Source organism: Scyliorhinus canicula, chromosome 26 (assembly GCF_902713615.1).
Source record: "Scyliorhinus canicula chromosome 26, sScyCan1.1, whole genome shotgun sequence".
Taxonomy (NCBI): domain Eukaryota; kingdom Metazoa; phylum Chordata; class Chondrichthyes; order Carcharhiniformes; family Scyliorhinidae; genus Scyliorhinus; species Scyliorhinus canicula.
Genome location: NC_052171.1, coordinates 20,104,286 through 20,122,988, shown reverse-complemented (window position 1 = coordinate 20,122,988; position 18,703 = coordinate 20,104,286). Strand labels below are relative to the sequence as shown.

The 18,703-nt window shown below is 48.6% G+C and overlaps 1 protein-coding gene across 1 annotated transcript; it reads left to right on the top strand.

The window, feature by feature from the left end:
- The first annotated feature begins 1,049 nt into the window (after nucleotides 1-1,049).
- LOC119957537 (neurofilament light polypeptide-like) lies at nucleotides 1,050-5,849 on the top strand. The gene is made up of 4 exons (XM_038785683.1): nucleotides 1,050-2,156; nucleotides 2,786-2,910; nucleotides 4,111-4,370; nucleotides 5,198-5,849. The coding sequence occupies exons 1-4, from the start codon at nucleotides 1,095-1,097 to the stop codon at nucleotides 5,467-5,469; spliced, it is 1,719 nt and encodes a 572-aa protein (XP_038641611.1). The 5' UTR covers nucleotides 1,050-1,094; the 3' UTR covers nucleotides 5,470-5,849.
- Nucleotides 5,850-18,703: the final 12,854 nt, after the last annotated feature.

The following is an 18,703-nucleotide window of genomic DNA, read 5'->3' as shown; positions in this document are numbered from 1 at the left end:
AGAGGGGGACAGTGGGGGTGTGGTGTGTTTAGGAGGGGGGGTGTTTACGAGGGGGTGTGTTTATGAGGGGGTGTGTTTGAGAGAGGGTGTGGTTAGAAGGGGGTGTGGTTAGAAGGGGGTGTGGTTAGAAGGGGGTGTGGTGAGGGACAGAGGGGGTGTGGTGTTTAGAAGGGGGTGTGGCTAGGAGGGGGTGGTGTTTAGCAGGGGGTGTGGTTAGGAGGGGGTGGTTAGGAGGGGGTGTTTAGAAGGGGGTGTGTTTTGGAGGGGGTGTGTTTAGAAGGGGGTGTTGTGAGGGACAGAGGGGGTGTGGTGTTTAGAAGGGGGTGTGGCTAGGAGGGGGTGGCGTTTAGCAGGGGGTGTGGTTATGAGGGGGTGGTTAGGAGGGGGGTGTTTAGAAGGGGGTGTGTTTTGGAGGGGGTGTTTAGGAGGGGGGTGTTTAGGAGGGGGTGTGTTAGAAGGGGGCGTGTTTAGGAGGGGGAGTGTTTAGAAGGGGGGGGGTGTTTCGGAGGGGGGTGTTTAGGAGGGGGTGTGGTGTTTAGGAGGGGGTGTGGTGTTTAGGAGGGGGTGTGGTGTTTAGAAGGGGGTGTGGTGTTTAGAAGGGGGTGTGTTTAGAAGGGGGTGTGTTTTGGAGGGGGGATGGTGTTTAGGAGGGGGTGTGTTTAGAAGGGGGGTGGTGTTTAGAAGGGGGTGTGGTATTTAGGAGGGGGTGTGTTTAGAAGGGGGTGTGGTATTTAGGAGGGGGTGTGGTATTTAGGAGGGGGCGTGTTTAGGAGGGGGTGTTTAGAAGCGGGTGTGGTGTTTAGGAGGGGGTGTGTTTAGAGGGGGGGTGTGTTTAGAAGCTGGTGTGTGTTTAGAAGGGGGTGTGGTGTTTAGGAGGGGGTGTGGTGTTTAGGAGGGGGCGTGTTGAGAAGGGGGTGTGTTTTGGATGGGGGATGGTGTTTAGGAGGGGGTGTGTTCAGAAGGGGTGTGTTTAGAAGGGTGTGTGTTTAGAAGGGTGTGTGTTAAGGAGGGGGAGTGTGCTGGGCTGGCTGTGGGGTATATAGGGGAGTGCAGAGCCGCTCCTGCACACACTCACTCTCACACACACAGGCAGGATGAGCAGTGTGAGCTACGAGTCCTTCCTGCACACTCACAGGAGGCGCTATGGAGACAGCCTGGCTCCGCGGCCGTACGGAGGAGCTGTCCAGCATTTCAGGAGCAGCAGCAGCAGCGCCATCGGAGCCAAGCCAGCTTTCAGCACCTACTCGTCGCCATGCTACCCGGCCAGGAGAGCAGCGGGCAGCTCCTCCACCTCCTCCCTGCTCTACAGCTCCATGGACACCTTCGACCTGAGTCAGGCCAGCGCGGTGAGCAGCGAGCTGAAGGCGGTGCGCAGCCAGGAGCGAGCCCAGCTGCAGGAGCTGAACGACCGCTTCGCCAGCTTCATCGAGCGGGTGCATGAGCTGGAGCAGCAGAACCGGGTGCTGGAGGCCGAGCTGTCGCTGCTGCAGCACCGGCACGGGGGCCCGTCCCGCCTGCGGGCTCTGTACGAGCAGGAGGTGAGGGAGCTGCGGGCAGCGCTGGAGGAGGCTCGCCAGGAGAGGCAGGCTGCCCAGGGAGACAGGGAGCTGCTGGAGGGCAGCCTGAAGAAGCTGCAGAACCGCCTGGAGGAGGAGCTGCTGGCCCGGGAGGAGGCAGAGGGCCGGCTGCTGGAGGCCAGGAAGGGCTGGGACGAGGCGGCGCTAGGCAGGGCAGAGGTGGACAAGAGGCTGGACAGCCTGCTGGACGAGCTGGCCTTCCTGAAGAAGGTGCACGAGGAGGAGGTGGCCGAGCTGCAGGTTCACATCCAGGATGCTCAGGTATCGGTGGAGATGGAGGTGGGCAAGCCAGACCTGTCCGCCGCCCTGCGCGACATCCGCTGCCAATACGAGAAGGTGGCGGCCAAGAACATGCAGGCGGCCGAGGACTGGTACAAGAGCCGCTTCGCCCTGATGAGTGAGAATGCCAGCAAGGACAGCGATGCCACCAAGCAGGCCCGCGACGAGGTGCTCGAGTACCGGCGCCAGGTCAAAACCAAGACCCTGGAGATCGATGGAGTGAGGGGCATGAACGAGGCGCTGGAGAGGCAACTGCAGGAGCTGGATGACAAACAAGGCGGAGAGATCAGTGCGTTACAGGTAAGGAGTGGTGGTGGGGGTGGGGAGAGAGACAGAGAGAGAGACAGAGAGACAGAGAGAGAGAGAGAGACACAGACAGAGAGAGAGAGAGAGAGAGACAGACAGACAGAGAGAGACAGAGAGACAGAAAGATAGAGAGAGATAGAGAGGCAGAGAGAGAGAGAGGCAGAGAGAGAGAGAGGCAGAGAGACAGAGACAGACGCACAGAGGGACAGACAGACAGAGGGACAGACAGACAGACACAAAGAGGGTCATAGAGAGGGACACAGAGAGGGTCAGTCACACAGAGAGGGTCAGTCACACAGAAAGGGACAGTCACACAGAGAGGGACAGTCACACAGAGAGGGACAGACACACAGAGAGGGACAGACACACAGAGATGGACAGAGAGGGACAGAGGGACAGAGAGGGACAGAGAGGGACCGAGGGACAGAGAGGGACAGTCACACAGAGAGGGACTGACACACAGAGAGGGACAGACACACAGAGAGGGACAGAGGGACAGAGAGGCACAGTCACACAGAGAGGGACAGAGGGACAGAGAGGGACAGTCACACTGAGAGGGACAGAGGGACAATCGTGTTCACCAATTTAGTCCCTGCCAATTCTTGCATTTCGCCCACAACCAGGATGCTATTAACCAACTGGAGAACGAACTGCGAACCACCAAGAACGAGATGGGCCGTTACCTGAAGGAGTACCAGGACCTGCTGAATGTGAAGATGGCCCTGGACATCGAGATCGCAGCTTACAGGTACGGTGCCACTCCAACCCAAGCTGGAAGGAGTGTGCATATCCAAATTGGGACAGTTCAAATCCCACTCCAGTGGCTCCACTTCCCCGCATTCGTTCATTTACCGCCACGCACATTGCTCTATCCCAGAAAAGCTGCAAAGTTAGAAAGCCATTCAGCCTCTCGAGTCAGTCATTTAGATTTTGCCAGATCCCTTCCTCCTTCAGCGAGCACCGTTTCGGGGGGAAATGCTGATACTGTTCCCCAGGATGTAATGCCGAGGGAGCTCCCAGACTGAGCCTAGCGGGCCGAATGGCCCCAGCAGGCTGCATTGCAGCATTTGGGCGTGGCACGGGAAGACTCCAGTCTGGCCCTGGCTTCCAGGCAATTGTGCACCTGGGAAAAACCTGGTCCAGTTTCTATTCAACCTTTCATCAAAGTATAAACTTACGGGTCTCGAGTCATTGAGCGAGATGTGTGCGCAAATGGGAAATTGTGAAATTTCCAAAGAGGTTTGGAATGATCATGGGAGGGGACAGAGAGGGTTTCTTTTTAAAATGCAGAGACTTGTCATCACCCAAAATAAATTGCCTGAATTCAGTGGACGCAGATTGTGTGCAACTTTCAGAAGGAAGTTTGATGCGTATCAGACACAGCCCTGTGGGCGTGTCTGCAACACAGGAACTGCAGTGGGTCAAGGCTGTGCCTGACTGCCACTTCAGGATGGGCAATAAATGCTGGCCAGGCCAGCGACCCCCACATCCCATCAAAGAATAAAAATATGCACGGGGACTGCAAAAATAACAAAAGGTTGCAGGGTTTGGGGGGAAAGGGACTCATGGATCAGCTGTTCCAAAGAGCTGGCAGAGACTAAATGGACCAAATGGCCTCCTTCCATTCCCCCTTCCAAAGATGTGCAGGTTAGGTGGATTGGTCATGATAAATTTCCCTTAGTGTCCAAAAAATGTTAAGTGGGGGTTACTGGGATAGGGTTGATATGTGGGCTTCAGCAGGGTGCTCTTTGCAAGGGCCGGTTCAGACTCGATGGGCCGAACGGCCTCCTTCTGCACTGTAAATTCTATGATTCTTTCATTCGATTACCATTTAAACTTGGTTGATGGAACATGAAAAGTGAAAAGTGTCAGATGTTCTGTGTGTCTGAATTTTCTTCCTCACTGAAGTGTTTGAAATGTTCTCACCTCACTCCTGATGTCTTCACAGGAAGTTGCTGGAAGGAGAGGAAACTCGCATCAACTACGCCAACGTGGGGAGTATGATCAGTGGTTACTCTCAGACTCAGAGTGCCCCTATCTACAGCAGGCCGAGCTACTCCCTGCAGAGCAGCGCCTATGGGCTGTCCAGCAGACCCATGATCTTCAGCTCCTACAGCAGCAGCCAGATCGAGGAGGAGGTCCTCCAGCAGACACATGCATTGGCAGCACAGCTGGAGCCCCCAGCGGACAAGACCGAGGAGACAGAAGGTAAGAACATGACCAATGGGAGTTCAAGGAGCAGGGGTTTACCCATCAGCAACAAATCAGTTCCAACCAGTGCTCAGCAGGTACCCCCCCCTCCCCCCCCCCAATGACAAAGTCAGAAGGTTGAGCCCCCACTCTAGAGACTGGAGCACAAGTATCCAGGGTCCCACTCAGCGTGGTGAGCACTGCACTGCTGCAAATGCCATTCCTCAGTTGAGTTATTAAACTGAGGAGCCTTCATCTCTCTCAAGTGGACATCAAAGAAATCTCTTGGCAATATTTATTAAAAGAGCAAAACAGTTCTCCCAGTTCCCAGCCAGTATTCACCCCTCACCCAAAATCACAGAGTTTTCTCTCCATTTGTCAAGTTGTTTTCTTCTGGGAGTTTGCTCTGTGTAAATTTGTTCTTTTGTTTCTGACACAACAATAACTGCGATTTGAAACGTACTTCACTGCCTGTAAAGCACTTCTGTATGTCCTGTGCTCATGGAAGGCTATCCCAATTTCCTGGAGGATTCTCACTCCTTGAAACAGAAAGTTTTTTTTCCCCAAGAGAGATCACTTTGAACTCAATCAAAGAATCAACTCATTGAGCATGCTGAAAATCTGTCACATGACAAAGTAAAGGTGAGTTTCCAGGGTTAGCCTTCATTGAACATCAGCATCCCTCAGCTTTCTATTTTACATTGTCAGACATGGCTGGTATTGTTGGGGGTCGGTATATATTCTCACGTACTTATCGTTCCTGCCTACAATGCAATCTTGCACCAGAAGGTGAAAGGTTTTGAACAAAACACGAAAGTTTCACATTTATTTCTGTCTTTTGAAAGGTGAAGATGAGGAAGGAGGAGATGAAGATGGCGAAGAGGAAGAAAAGGAGAATGGAGAGAAGGAAGATGACGAGGAAAAGGAAAATGGAGAGCAGGAGGAAGATGATGAGAAGGAGAATGGAGAGAAGGAAGATGATGAGGGGAAGGAAGATGACGATGAGGGTCAAGGGGAGAAAGAAGAAGAAGGCGAGAGTGACAAGCAGGAAGAAAGTGAAGGAAAAGGAGATGATGCCAATGGGCAGAGTGCAGGAAAGGAGGACGTAAAGAAGTAGATGGCCAGCCAAGGTACAGAGTCGAAAAACTAACTTCAGCCATCCAATCAAATCTGAGCCAAAGATGCAATGCAAAAATGATCCAATGAAAGTTTATGCTTTATGTGTTAAGATTGACTCAGTATATTATAAAAAATGAAATGCTTGTGTGGATTGCCAACTTAATGGCACGTAAGCATGGTTAACTTATGAGGAATGCAAGCCATGTGATGAATAAGAAATTCTAAAGTATTATCTTGTCATTTTGCAGTAATTGTAAAACAAAGATCAATGTGCAGTTGTCTAGAAAAGCAATGCAGGACACACTGTGATGCAAGTTTGTGACACGGTCAGCTATGATGGATGGTGCAGTCAACAATAAACACAACTCTCAGCAACTACTGCAAGTCTGGTTCATTGCACACTCACAGCGACACAAAAAAAAAGGCGACAGTCTCACAACACCTTGGTCGTTCAAAATTACATAAATGACAAACATCCGAGAAATAGTTTGTCAAGTAGAGGTTGAATGGGGGAAGGACAAAGTTTTCATGTTGAAAAAGGGGTTGCGATAATGCAGTACCAGTGCCTGAAACAATTGCAGTGTCAACGTGGAACAATAAGTTAGGTGGGTTGAACAAAGAAGAATGCAGAGCAGGACCAGGCCCTTCGGCCCTCCAAGCCTGTGCCAACCATGGTACCTGCCTAAACTAAAACCATATGCACTTACAAAGTCCGTATCCTTCCATTCCCACCCTATTCATATATTTGTCGAGATGCTCCTTAAATGCTGCTATCGTACCTGTTCCCACTACCTCCCTATGCAGCGTGTTCTATATATTTTTATGTTCTATATATTTTTTTCGGAATGGCAGCCGGTGACCAGCGGTGTCCCACAGGGTTCAGTGTTGGGGCCGCAGCTGTTCACCATATATATTAATGATCTGGATGAAGGGACTGGGGGCATTCTAGCGAAATTTGCCGATGATACAAAGTTAGGTGGTCAGGCAGGTAGTGCTGAGGAAGTGGGGAGGCTGCAGAAGGATCTAGACAGTTTGGGAGAGTGGTGCAGGAAATGGCTGATGCAATTCAACGTGAGAAAATGTGAGGTCTTGCACTTTGGAAAAAAGAATCCAAGCATAGACTACTTTCTAAACGGTGAGAAAATTCATAATGCCAAAGTACAAAGGGATCTGGGAGTGCTAGTCGAGGATTCCCTAAAGGTAAACATGCAGGTTGAATCTGTGATTAAGAAAGCGAATGCAATGTTGTCATTTATCTCAAGAGGGTTGGAATATAAAAGCAGCGATGTGCTACTGAGCCTTTATAAGGCTCTGGTTAGGCCCCATTTGGAGTACTGTGTCCAGTTTTGGGCCCCACATCTCAGGAAGGACATACTGGCACTGGAGCGTGTCCAGCGGAGATTCACACGGATGATCCCTGGAATGGCGGGTCTAACATATGATGAACGTCTGAGGATCCTGGGATTGTATTCATTGGAGTTTAGAAAGTTAAGGGGAGATCTAATAGAAACTTACAAGATAATACATGGCTTAGAAAGGGTGGACGCAAAGAAACTGTTTCCGTTAGGCGAGGAGACGAGGACCCGTGGGCACAGCCTTAGAATTAGAGGGGGTAAATTCAGAACAGAAATGCGGAGACATTTCTTCAGCCAGAGAGTGGTGGGCCTGTGGAATTCATTGCCGCGGAGTGCAGGGGAGGCCGGGACGCTAAATGGCTTCAAGGCAGAGATAGATAAATTCTTGATGTCGCGAGGAATTAAGGGCTACGGGGAGAATGCTGGTAGGTGGAGTTGAAATGCCCATCAGCCATGATTGAATGGCGGAGTGGACTCGATGGGCCGAATGGCCTTACTTCCACTCCTATGTCTTATGGTCTTATGGTCTTATTTACCACCCTCGGTGTCTAAAACGTGTCTCATAAATCAGTTCTACACTTTTCCCCACGCACTTTAAACCTATGTCCTGACTCTCCTACCCTAGGAAAGAGCATCTGACTATCCACTCTGTCCATGCAACTCAATGTTGTCGACCTCTATCAGGTCGCCTCTCAACCTCCATCGTTCCAGTGAGAACAAACCTCTCCTCATAGCTAATGCCCCCCCATACCAGGCAACATCCTAGTAAACCGCTTCTGTACCCTCTCCAAAGCATCCACATCCTGCTGGTAGTGTGGCGACCAGAATTGTACATAATATTCCAAGTGAGGCCGAACTAAGGTCTTGTACAGCTGCAACATGACTTGGCAATTTTTATCATCAATTCCCCGACCAGTGAAGGCCAGAATGCCATATGCCTTCTTATCCACCTGCATTGCCACTTCAGTGACCAGTGGGCATGCACTCCCAGATCTCTCTGCCGGTCAGAACTCGCAAGAGTTCCACCAGCTATTGTGTAATTCCTACATGCATTGGACCTTCCAAAGTGCATTATCTCACACTTGTCCGGATTAAACTCCATCTGCCATTTCTCCGCCCAAGACTCCAACCAGTTTATACCCTGCTGTATCCTCTGACAATCCTCTTCACCATCCGCAACTCCACTCATTTTTGTGTTGTCTGCGAACCAACTAGAAGGAAAGATGAATATCGGAATAGGGTCATTGGTACATGGGATTAATATTATTTCTTAGGAGGGGGAATAATCACTAACGTAGATTTGTTCAGTCCAATAACCCAGTCTGTGTTGTATTTTTTAAATGGATTTTAGACTCAGTTAGAGCAATCCTGGAAATTGCTTGAGTGCTAACGGACATCAGCCGGGAACACATTAGCTGAGCCTCCAGCCAGTCCTTGGAGACTTAGATTTGGACTAATTGACACACTCAAAAGGCAGGATGATGTGCGGAGCAAAGCACTGACTTGTGAACCCCTCAGGAGGTGGAAGGGTCCGTTAATGGAGCATTTCACTGCAGTTGTTTGCACAACAGCTTTCTTGGCTGTGAGATTGAGCTTGCTAGAGGCCAAGCTGTGACTTGCGGAGTGCCACAGGAATCAGTGCTGGGGCATCAACTATCTCTAATCCATATCGATGACTTGGATGAATGTATGGCTGCTAAATCTGCTGATGACATGAAGATAGGTAGGGAGAGAAAGTAGTCAAGAAGGCATTAAAGGAGGATTTAGCTATGTTAATTGAGTGTGCAAACATTTGGCAGGTGAAGTACTATTGGCCACCTTGGCAGTAAGAATGGAAGAGCAGTGCTTCATTTAACTAGAGAGAGATTTCAGAGCTCTGATGTACAGAGGGATCTGGGTGTCCTGGTAGATAAACCCAAATCGTTAGTGTGCAGACACAGCAAGTTATTTAGAAGGCAAATGGATCTCAATGTTTAATGCAAGGGGAATGGAATATAAAATTGGGGTCGTGTTGCTGTACAGGGTCTCGGTGAGACTGCATCTGGAGTCTGTGTACACTTTGGGACTCCGAACATAAATAAAAAGATATAATTGCATCAGGAGCAGTTCAGAGAATGTTCACCTGACTGATACCTGGAATGAATAAAGGAGGGTTGAGCAGGTTTACAAGGATGCGACTGGGACTTGATGGTCTGAATTATAAGGAGAGGCTGGATAGGCTGAGACTTTTTTCCCTGGAGTGTAGGAGGCTTAGGGGTGATCTTAGAGAGGTCTATAAAATAATGAGGGGCATAGATAAGGTAGATGGTCAACATCTTTTCCCAAAGGTCGAGGCGCCTAGGACTAGAGGGCACAGGTTTAAGGGGAGAGGAGAGATGCAAAAGAGACCAGAGGGGAAATTGTTTCACACAGAGGGTGGTGAGCATCTGGAACGGGCTGCCAGAGGTAGTGGTAGAGGCGGGTACAATTTTTTCCTTTAAAAAATAGTTGGACAGTTACACGCGCAGGGTGTGCATAGAGAGATATGGGCCAAATGCGGGCAAATGGGACTAGCTTCGTGATAGTAACTGGGCGGCATGGACCAGCTTCCATGCTGTAAACATCTACAACTCTGTGAGTTTGGAAGAATGAGGAGGTGGTTTTGTTGACACATGGAATATGCTGATGGAACTTGATCAGGTGGATGCTTCCCCTTGTCCAGGAGGCAAGAACAAGAGGACATGGTTTAAAGATTAGGATTCCCTCATTTGAGGAGTTGTTTTCCCCAGAGAGGGTTGTTGGAATTCTAGAGGCTGGGCAGTAGAGGCTGGGTCATTGAATATTTAGACCGTTGAGTTAGATTTTTGATCGACAAGGGAGTTGAGGGTATGGGGGGGGGGGGGGGGGGACACTGTTATGGGCCATGGTTTAGAGAACCCCAAAGTGTATCATGGAGTTCACCTGACCCAGAACTTTTAATAGATTGTGGTATGGGGAATACACGGCCCACTCTACAGGTGTGGCACAGCAGAAATGGAAAACATATTTTTTTAAAGCAAAACAATGTTTATTCAATGGACTAAAGTTAACCTTTTTAAAACATACAGTGAACATCTTAGCAACCATGAATTCAAATACAACCCCCAAAGACTACAACACTAAGTAAACATTTAAGCTTTGCTTTTAACATCCATACGACTTAAATAACAAAACCTTTATCAGAAGCACATCAGGTTCAAGTCACTACTGAAAACATTTATAATTCTAAATTCACCAAATGATCAAGGCATAGTCTTTTGATGGCAGAGAGAACAGCAGTATACCTGCTCTGTCTGGCTTCAGCTCCAACACTGAAAACAAAGCTAAAACCCACCCGGCAGCAAACAGCCTAAAACAAAAGTAAAAAGCTGACAGACAGCCCAGCTCCACCCACACTCTGACATCACTGCAGTAGTAAACACCCATTTCTTAAAGGTACTCTCACTACAGATATTTATATACACACCCATTCATAAACACCCATTTCTTAAGGTACTCCCACATGACAACAGACAGGAAAGTGGAATTGAGATCATAATCAGATCAACCATGATGTTATTGAATGGCTGAACAGGCTCGAGGGGCTGAATGGCCCACTCCTGTTCCTATTTCTTGTGTTCTCGTCAGGGTCCATATCCCAGATTCTCCACATCTCAGATTGTGAGACACTTGATTGAGGACACTGGGATCCGTATCTCAGCCCACGGACAAAACTTCAAAAGCAAACCAAAGTCTTTAATGGCAGCACATCAGTTTGTCAATTTTTGTATTGATCGGATCTCTCGCTTTGAGAGAGAAAATGGATTTCTTCTCCGGAGCTGATAAATTGGCTACGCTGAATTATCTGAATACGTTTGGTCCCCAGTTCCAGCGTGAACCATTCTTGGGTCCAGACCAAAGGAATAAAGCCATCATCTATTTCTCATTCTGCTGATATTTGTCACTAATTTCCACAAATGGTTTTGTTCACAACCATTATCAATCACAGGTTATGCCAAGATATCTCTGCTAAATAAACTATTCTGCTGGGTTTTATTTCCTGTCCAAACACTGGTCAAACACAGAAAGAATATGACAAAAGGCAGATGACAAAAATCATCGGATGCATCGAGTTTGTCCATTTGAGTCATGTGGCAATTGAAGAACACTCTCCTTTTCTTCCCAAAGCCGATATGAGCTCCTCCGGGAGGCAACTTAACTCATTCAGGGAAAAATAAACTGAGATTTTTCTTGGATTCCTTGATCAAAAATTATTTCCAGATGAGGATAATGTCTATGAGGTACATTTCACCAACCTTCTGTAGATGGAGCCTTCTCTACTCCCTTTTCAGTATTTATAGTCAATCTATTGTATGAACCAACATCTATTCCAATAGGCAATGAGTCAGGGAAAAGACAAACACAATACTCAAGCTCGTTCCTTACTCATATGAAAAATGAAAATCGCTTATTGTCACGAGTAGGCTTCAATGAAGTTACTGTGAAAAGCCCCTAGTCGCCACATTGCGGCGCCTGTCCGGGGAGGCTGGTACGGAAATCGAACCGTGCTGCTGGCCTGCTGGGTCTGCCTTTAAAATCCAGCGATTTAGCCCAGTGAGCTAAACCAGCCCCATATAACTTGATATGCATGCACTGCCCATTGTCCACCGCTTCCTGACACTAATAATCTGTCTAGTTGAACACACAATCCTTACTTCAATCAAATCTCCTAAAACCTGTCTCCTCCTCAAGACACGAGACCGGTCTCCACAAGCCTGGCATGGTAGGAGAGGGTTTTTGTGTGGTATTGTGTGAAGCAAATAATGGCATGATGGGAAAAGTAGGCAAGTCTTCTTGGTACAATTGAATTTAAACCTAATGCACAGATACAAACAGCCGAGGTCAACCGAGAACTGGCTGACTCTAACACTCAGATAAAGTTTGTTCATCATGAGACCAGAGTAGTCTCAATAAATAACAAGCTGAACAACTGTCTCTTCCTGTTCGTAAACAAGTTTGTCCAGTTCTTAAAACAAAGACAAGATAATGATATGAGACTCCAGTCCCCTAAAGGTCAGCAAGGTGACGCCATTGTAACGATTATTACTTATGTTTTACTTTCGATCAAATTCCTGACCAAGTTGTATTCATGTTATCTTGATCCTATAATGTATAAAAATCACCTTATTCTTCTGTACTATCGCAGACTTGGGACGGACTCAGCAGTTTGTATTTGACTGCCTTCCGACTTCAAAAGACTCAGCCATTTACTGCTAGCAGTCAGTTCTAATTCGGAAATAAAGTTCAGTTTTGCTCACCTAATGAATCATGTTTATATTTCTCTATCACAGTCAAGACGCGGGGAAAATATTGAATACGACATTTGGACTGGAGTATTAACTGTGAGCTGCTCCTCCGGAGTTTTTTGCAAGGCTATTACATCTCCCCATGATGAAGTCAACCAAACAGACGTACTATTTCAGATGTTACCAAATCAAACAGATAGCAACCTCCAGCGGATTGCCACACGTGACGGACTTACCCATGTTGGTTTCCGAAACCCCCTGTCTCGCCCACCCTGCCCCTCCCAGGCTGGGTGGAAGGGGAGCAATGGCGCATTCTCCCGGCTGTATCGATGAGGAGTAACACAGAGGCACAGAGAGGGAAGGAAGGCCCCCTCTTTATGGCACCAGGAAATGTTTAAAGAGACAATTTAAAAATGGTTCAGACAAGGAGTTGGGAGAGGCGGGGGGAATGCAGTTTGGACCAGAGTGGGGGGTTGGATGGACTGGAGGGAGAGGTCAGTCTGCGAGGGGGGGGGGGGGGGGGGGGGGGGGGGGGGGGGAGGAAGATCAGTGCTGGGGTGGGGGGCTCGGACCCGGAGACAGGGAAGCTACTGCAAGGGGGCGGCGGAGTCAAATAGATAGGGGAGATCATATGGGGCGTGGGGGAGGGGGAGTGAGGGGGTGCTGGACTGGGTGCAGGAGTGGCAGATTTGGTTTTGCTTTAGATTTATTGTCACGTGTACCGAGGTAGAGTGAAAAGCATTGTTCTGCATACAGCCCAGGCAGATCATTCCATACATGAAAAAACATAAGACATACGATAAATACACAATGTAAATACATTGATACAGGCATCGGGTGAAGCATAGGGAGCGTAGTACTACTCAGTCGAGAAGATGTGTGGAGGGATCAGTTCAGACCATAAGAGGGTCGTTTAGGAGTCTGGTAGCAGCGGGGAAGAAACTGTTTTTGAGTCTGTTCGTGCGTGTTCTCAGACTTCTGTATCTCCTGTCCTGAAGAAGTTGGAAGAGTGATTTGATTATGCTGCCCACTTTCTTAAGAGAGCGGGAGGGATACACAGAGTCAACGGAGACTGGTGGGGGAGGGGGGGGGGGCACATTGGAGGGGAGGGGAGCAGAGTGCACGGGGGTTCAGGCCAGAGGGGGTTGAGAACAGACTGGGTCCTGCAGGGAGGGGACAGGGGGTTGTGATGGACCCTATTGTTTGTAGTACAGTTCAAACACAGGTCATAGACATTGAGAGTCCTGCATAACACGCAGGTCCCTTTGATGAGGGTTCACTTCATGTTTGAGGCCAGTGCAGACAAGGTTGGCATTAGTCCTCAAACACGGTAGGTCATCAGCCAGACGCAGAACCAGTCCCGTCACATCTAAATGTGATTTTAATATTATTAATCATTCTAATATTAGTTTCATCTCAGAAACCTGGAGACAGAATCCCCAACACCATCATCCACTGTCACTTGTGACGCTTGGTAAGTCCAACAGTGATCCCTGGAAAACTCCACTCACAATCAGTCTCTGGCATCAACACCAACCCTCAGCCAATTCCCTATCCAAACCAGTTCCCATCCCAAAAGGACTGTGGTACACAGGAGAAATATTGTGAGACACCTGACCAACAGACCCCTGAAAATGAACCAGCTTTCATAGATATCATAGAATTTGCAGTGCAGAAGGAGGCCATTCGGCCCATCGAGTCTGCACCGGCTCTTGGAAGAGCACCCTACCCAAGGTCAACACCTCCACCCTATCCCCATAACCCAGTAACCCCCACCCAACACTAAGGGCAATTTTGGACACTAAGGGCAATTTATCATGGCCAATCCACCTAACCTGCACAGCTTTGGACTGTGGGGGGAAACCAGAGCACCCGGAGGAAACCCACGAACACACGGGGAGGACGTGCAGACTCCACACAAACAGTGACCCAAGCTGGAATCGAACCTGGGACCCTGGAGCAATTGTGCTATCCACAAGGCTACCATGCTTTCCTTCCACATTGGCTGGAGAATGCTGTCAAAAGAACATGAAGACAGTCGTTCCTCCGAAGGGCCACCGACATGTGCATAATGATTTATTTCCTTATGTGGTGATCAGACAGGGAACATCGAGGAACACTTCCCAACACTTTCTAACAGCGGGCGATAAGTGTGCCAGCCTGTAATTCCCTGCTTGGAACTCGACACTCAATTTTAACAGTAAAAGGACAACTTTACATTCCCTCCAACCATTAGCAAACTCCAGCCTGCCCAGTAAACAGGTCAAGGTCGGAGCAAGGAGCTTCCATTTCTTTAAATTACAGGTGACCAATTCAACTATTTCCCATCTCTCAGGGTCCGCACTGCATTCCTTTGGTTGCCTCTGTCTTTCATTTCTGGTGAAACTCCAATCACCCATAATTCAATAAAACCCTCCAAATAATATCCCCTCCACAGTTACCCACAACATTCCTCTTCACTAACCTTTTGGCCGAAACTTCTTCGCGTTAACGACAGCATCCACACCAGTGAATTCCTTGGAAACTGAAGCTGCTCACATTCTTGCAGGCACATGACCAGACAGCCATATTGGTTTTTTTTAGCATGTGACTTGATTTAATTTTAAAGGGGACAACACTCATTTGCTTTTGAATTCGAATCGTTTTGAAGGTCTTCCAATTTTTTGCCTGCATCATTGCTAACCGCAACATAGCAGCCCGGTCCACACAATTGAACTCCCACCCCCCTGGAATCTGAAACCTACATTGACTCTTCGGGTCTTTTATTTAGTGGAACCGATCCATTCTGCATCAAACTTTGAAACAACCGAACAATATTAAACTTTCAAACAACAAACATTTCCAACACAAACTCTTGAGGGATTTCAAACCTACCGTTCCAGCTCAGCTCCAAGTCCGCTTCAGCTTTGACCCTTGCCTTGAAGAGTAAAGCGACTTGATAGAGGTTTATAAGATGATTAGGGGAATAGATAGAGTAGACAGTCAGAGACTTTTTCCCCGGGTGGAACACACCATTACAAGGGGACAAAAATTTAAGATAAATGGTGGAAGATATAGAGGGGATGTCAGAGGTAGGTTCTTTACCCAGAGAGTAGTGGGGGCATGGAATGCACTGCCTGTGGAAGTAGTTGAGTCGGAAACGTTAGGGACCTTCAAGCGGCTATTGGATAGGTACATGGATTAGGGTAGAATAATGGAGTGTAGGTTAACTTCTTAAGGGCAGCACGGTAGCATTATGGATAGCACAATTGCTTCACAGCTCCAGGGTCCCAAGTTCGATTTCGACTTGGGTCACTGTCTGTGTGGAGTCTGCACATCCTCCACGTGTGTGCGTGGGTTTCCTCCGGGTACTCCGGTTTCCTCCCACAGTCCAAAGATGTGCAGGTTGGGTGGATTGGCCATGTAAAATTGTCCAAAATTCTATAATTAACCTAGGACAAAAGTTTGGCGCAACATCGTGGGCCGAAGGGCCTGTTCTGTGCTGTATTTCTCTATCTATCTCTAAAGCAAGACTCTAACAGGGGAAATGGCTTGTCCTTGTCCAGCTGAATGCCTCCTCTTCAGGCCTGTCTTCCTTCAAAGCGATAACTCCAGGTCTCCTCCATTCGATGAATGGGGTTGACTCGCCAAGGTGATGTGTAATGTTACTGTCACCCGATAGCCATTGAGACCACCCTGACAGATGGTGAAATCCGAATTCAATCCAATAAAATCTGCAATTAAAAGTTGAAGTATGTCCATTAAACCATTGTGGGTTGTTGCAAAAACCCATCTGCTTCATTAATGTCTCTTTCAGGGAAGGAAATCTGCCGTCCTTACCCCGGTCTGACCGATGTGCCCCTCCAGACCCACAGTGATGTGGTTCATTCTCAACTGTCCCTCTGAAATGGCCCAGCAAGGGCCATAAATATTGGCTAGGCTTCAGTGATGGTACAGTTGGAAGATTGGACTGAAACGATTGACTTTTAAACCAAGAAATTCATATGAAGTGCCTTCTGAAGGTTGGGAACGGGAGTAAAACATGATGCCCACCCAAGTGGATCAGCTTCTGAAGGAGAGTCAGGGTTGACAGCCTGGGAAGACATTGGCAACCCTTTGAAATACTATTCAAAGTCGGAGCAGCATCACCCCTCTGCTCGCATTTCAATCTGTCAGCGTCCTGTTCTGACCATTACACATCCCATAATCATTCCCTCGCCCCCTCGCTTAGTCCAGTGGGACAACGCAGAAAGAAAGAGAGGGTGCTACAAAGAGGACTGAGCTCTCTCTCTCTCTCTCTCTGACAGAGGGCCTCGATTCTGTAATTTTAGTCACCCTGTTGATATTTTCCCATGATCTCTATCACCAGTCAAATTGTATTCTGCAAACACTCAACTCAAAAGCAAATGGCAACAAAAGTGAATTGTAAATAATGTCTGATCTTGCAGATGTGGTTGTCAGATTTCACTCCCATAATCACGTCCCCCGTTCACTGACCATAATTGGTACCAGGCCCAGCAACGCTCTGATTTAAAATTCACATCTTTGTGCTCAAATCCCTTCCTTCCCTCCCACTCCCGATCATTGTAACCTCACCGAGTCCTCCAACCTTCTGCGAGCTCCATATTCCCCAATTCCAGCCTCTTGTTCCTGCTCAGTTTCCATTTCACAATTGTGGGAGGCCATGCCATCGGCTATTTACACCCTGGGTGGTGGTATTGCCTCTCTAGGGCCAATCCCCTCTCCTTCTGCAAGGCACTTGATAAAGCTAACACTCTGACCAAGTTTCGACCAAACATCTCTTTTCTGTGACTCGGTGTGAAATGTTGTTGGAGAATACTGTTGGATAATGCCACAGAAGCACAGTGCTAATTAGGATGTAATTAAATTCAGTCTGAAAGATGAAGCTAGTGTCTGTGTGGCAATAGGTAAGCTGGTTTGATGACCCTTCAAAGAGGAACTGTGTGCAATGGTGTTAGGATGCTGTGACCAATTCGCCTGTGAGGACCTGTTAGCTCAGAGAACTCTGACAACATGGTGAGGGACTGATTTCCTCATCATTTAAACATGTCCAATAACGTGTCTGGTCACATGTTGGGACTAGATATGAAATCATCATGAGGTATTTGAGCGGGAGTTGGGGTAACTGAGATGAACAGACACTGAGATTGCTTTCAAAACGTGCATTAATAGCTTTAACAGACCGCTACCATGTAGAAGGACAAGGGCAGCAGATTCATGGAGACACCACCACCTGGAGGTTCCCCTCCAAGATACTCACCATCCTGACTTGGAAATATATCGGCTGTTCCTTCACTGTCGCTGGGTCAAAATCTTGGAACTCCCTGCCTCACAGCACAGTGGGTGTACCTACACCACATGGACTGCAGCGGTTCAACCTTCTCAAGGGGCAGTTGGAGGGGAGGGGGGCAACAAATGATGGCCTAGCCACAGCGACAACCACATCCCAACCAAGAATGGGCATTTGTTTTAATGTCGGGCCCCAGAAGAAGGTTACTGACTGCTCGGCAAGTTTTGTCGACCTGCCAGAGGATTATTAAACACAGCCCATCGTTCAGCCTGGATGAACCTGTTTGCACCAAACTCTGCAGATAAATTGGACAGTTTACACCCACATTGGGAGCTGAAAACTGTTCAAAGGGCACCTTTTAACATGACAGCACTCCCCCCCCACCCCACCCCGCTCACCCCTTTCACACTGTGCAACGATCCAATCTCCCCTCCCTCCCCTGGAGCTGGGGCCGAATGGGGCAGCAGGTGATGTCAGGAAGATGAATATATGTGCAGTTTGCTTGTTTGTTTGAAACATTCATTCTGCTGAGTTTTTACCCTGGTGTTTAATCTGCTTTAATGTGAACAGGTTCAAACTGAATTGAAACCAAAATCTGGTCAATGTCGGACAAAATTAAGCCTCTGGCCAGCTGAAGATTTGGGCTCTTGCTGTTATGATGGGGGGTGGGTGGGGATGTCAGTAAAATGGATTGGAAATGAGGTCAGGGTAACAATGAGGGAGAGAGGCAGGGGCTGTGCGGGAAGTGACTGGGGCCTTTCGTGATTCCAGATCCATCCCGGGCCACACAGTGAATCGATTTGGACACCAGCCCCTGCATTCACCAGCTCACAGGGGAGACCCCACTGGTGTCAAATTCTCCGCCCCGGCTCTGCTCCCTCAGCGCACACCCATCAATCCGGGGGCTGAGCCCCACCACCCCCTCCCCCCACCTCCCCCACCACCCTCAATCACTCCGTCACCCACCACCCTACATAACCCCCCCTGGTCCACAACACAACGCCCCAACAGACACTGCTGGTGCCCTGCTCAGCCCCAGGAGGAGGCTGCGGGTCCCTTTAAATGCTGCCAATCCCAGGGATGCCCACAGCATCACCCACACTGACTGCAGCAACTCTGTGCCGTCCGCCACTGATATGAGTCAGCACATTGCCGCCAACATCCCAGAATATCCCACTGCTCCCAACCTGACTGCCACCAGTGTCCAGTCCCCGTGTGGTGGGGTCGTCTGTCACCTCAGCCCACTCCTGCCACCTCTTCCTCTCCCCCCCCTCTCCCCCCCCC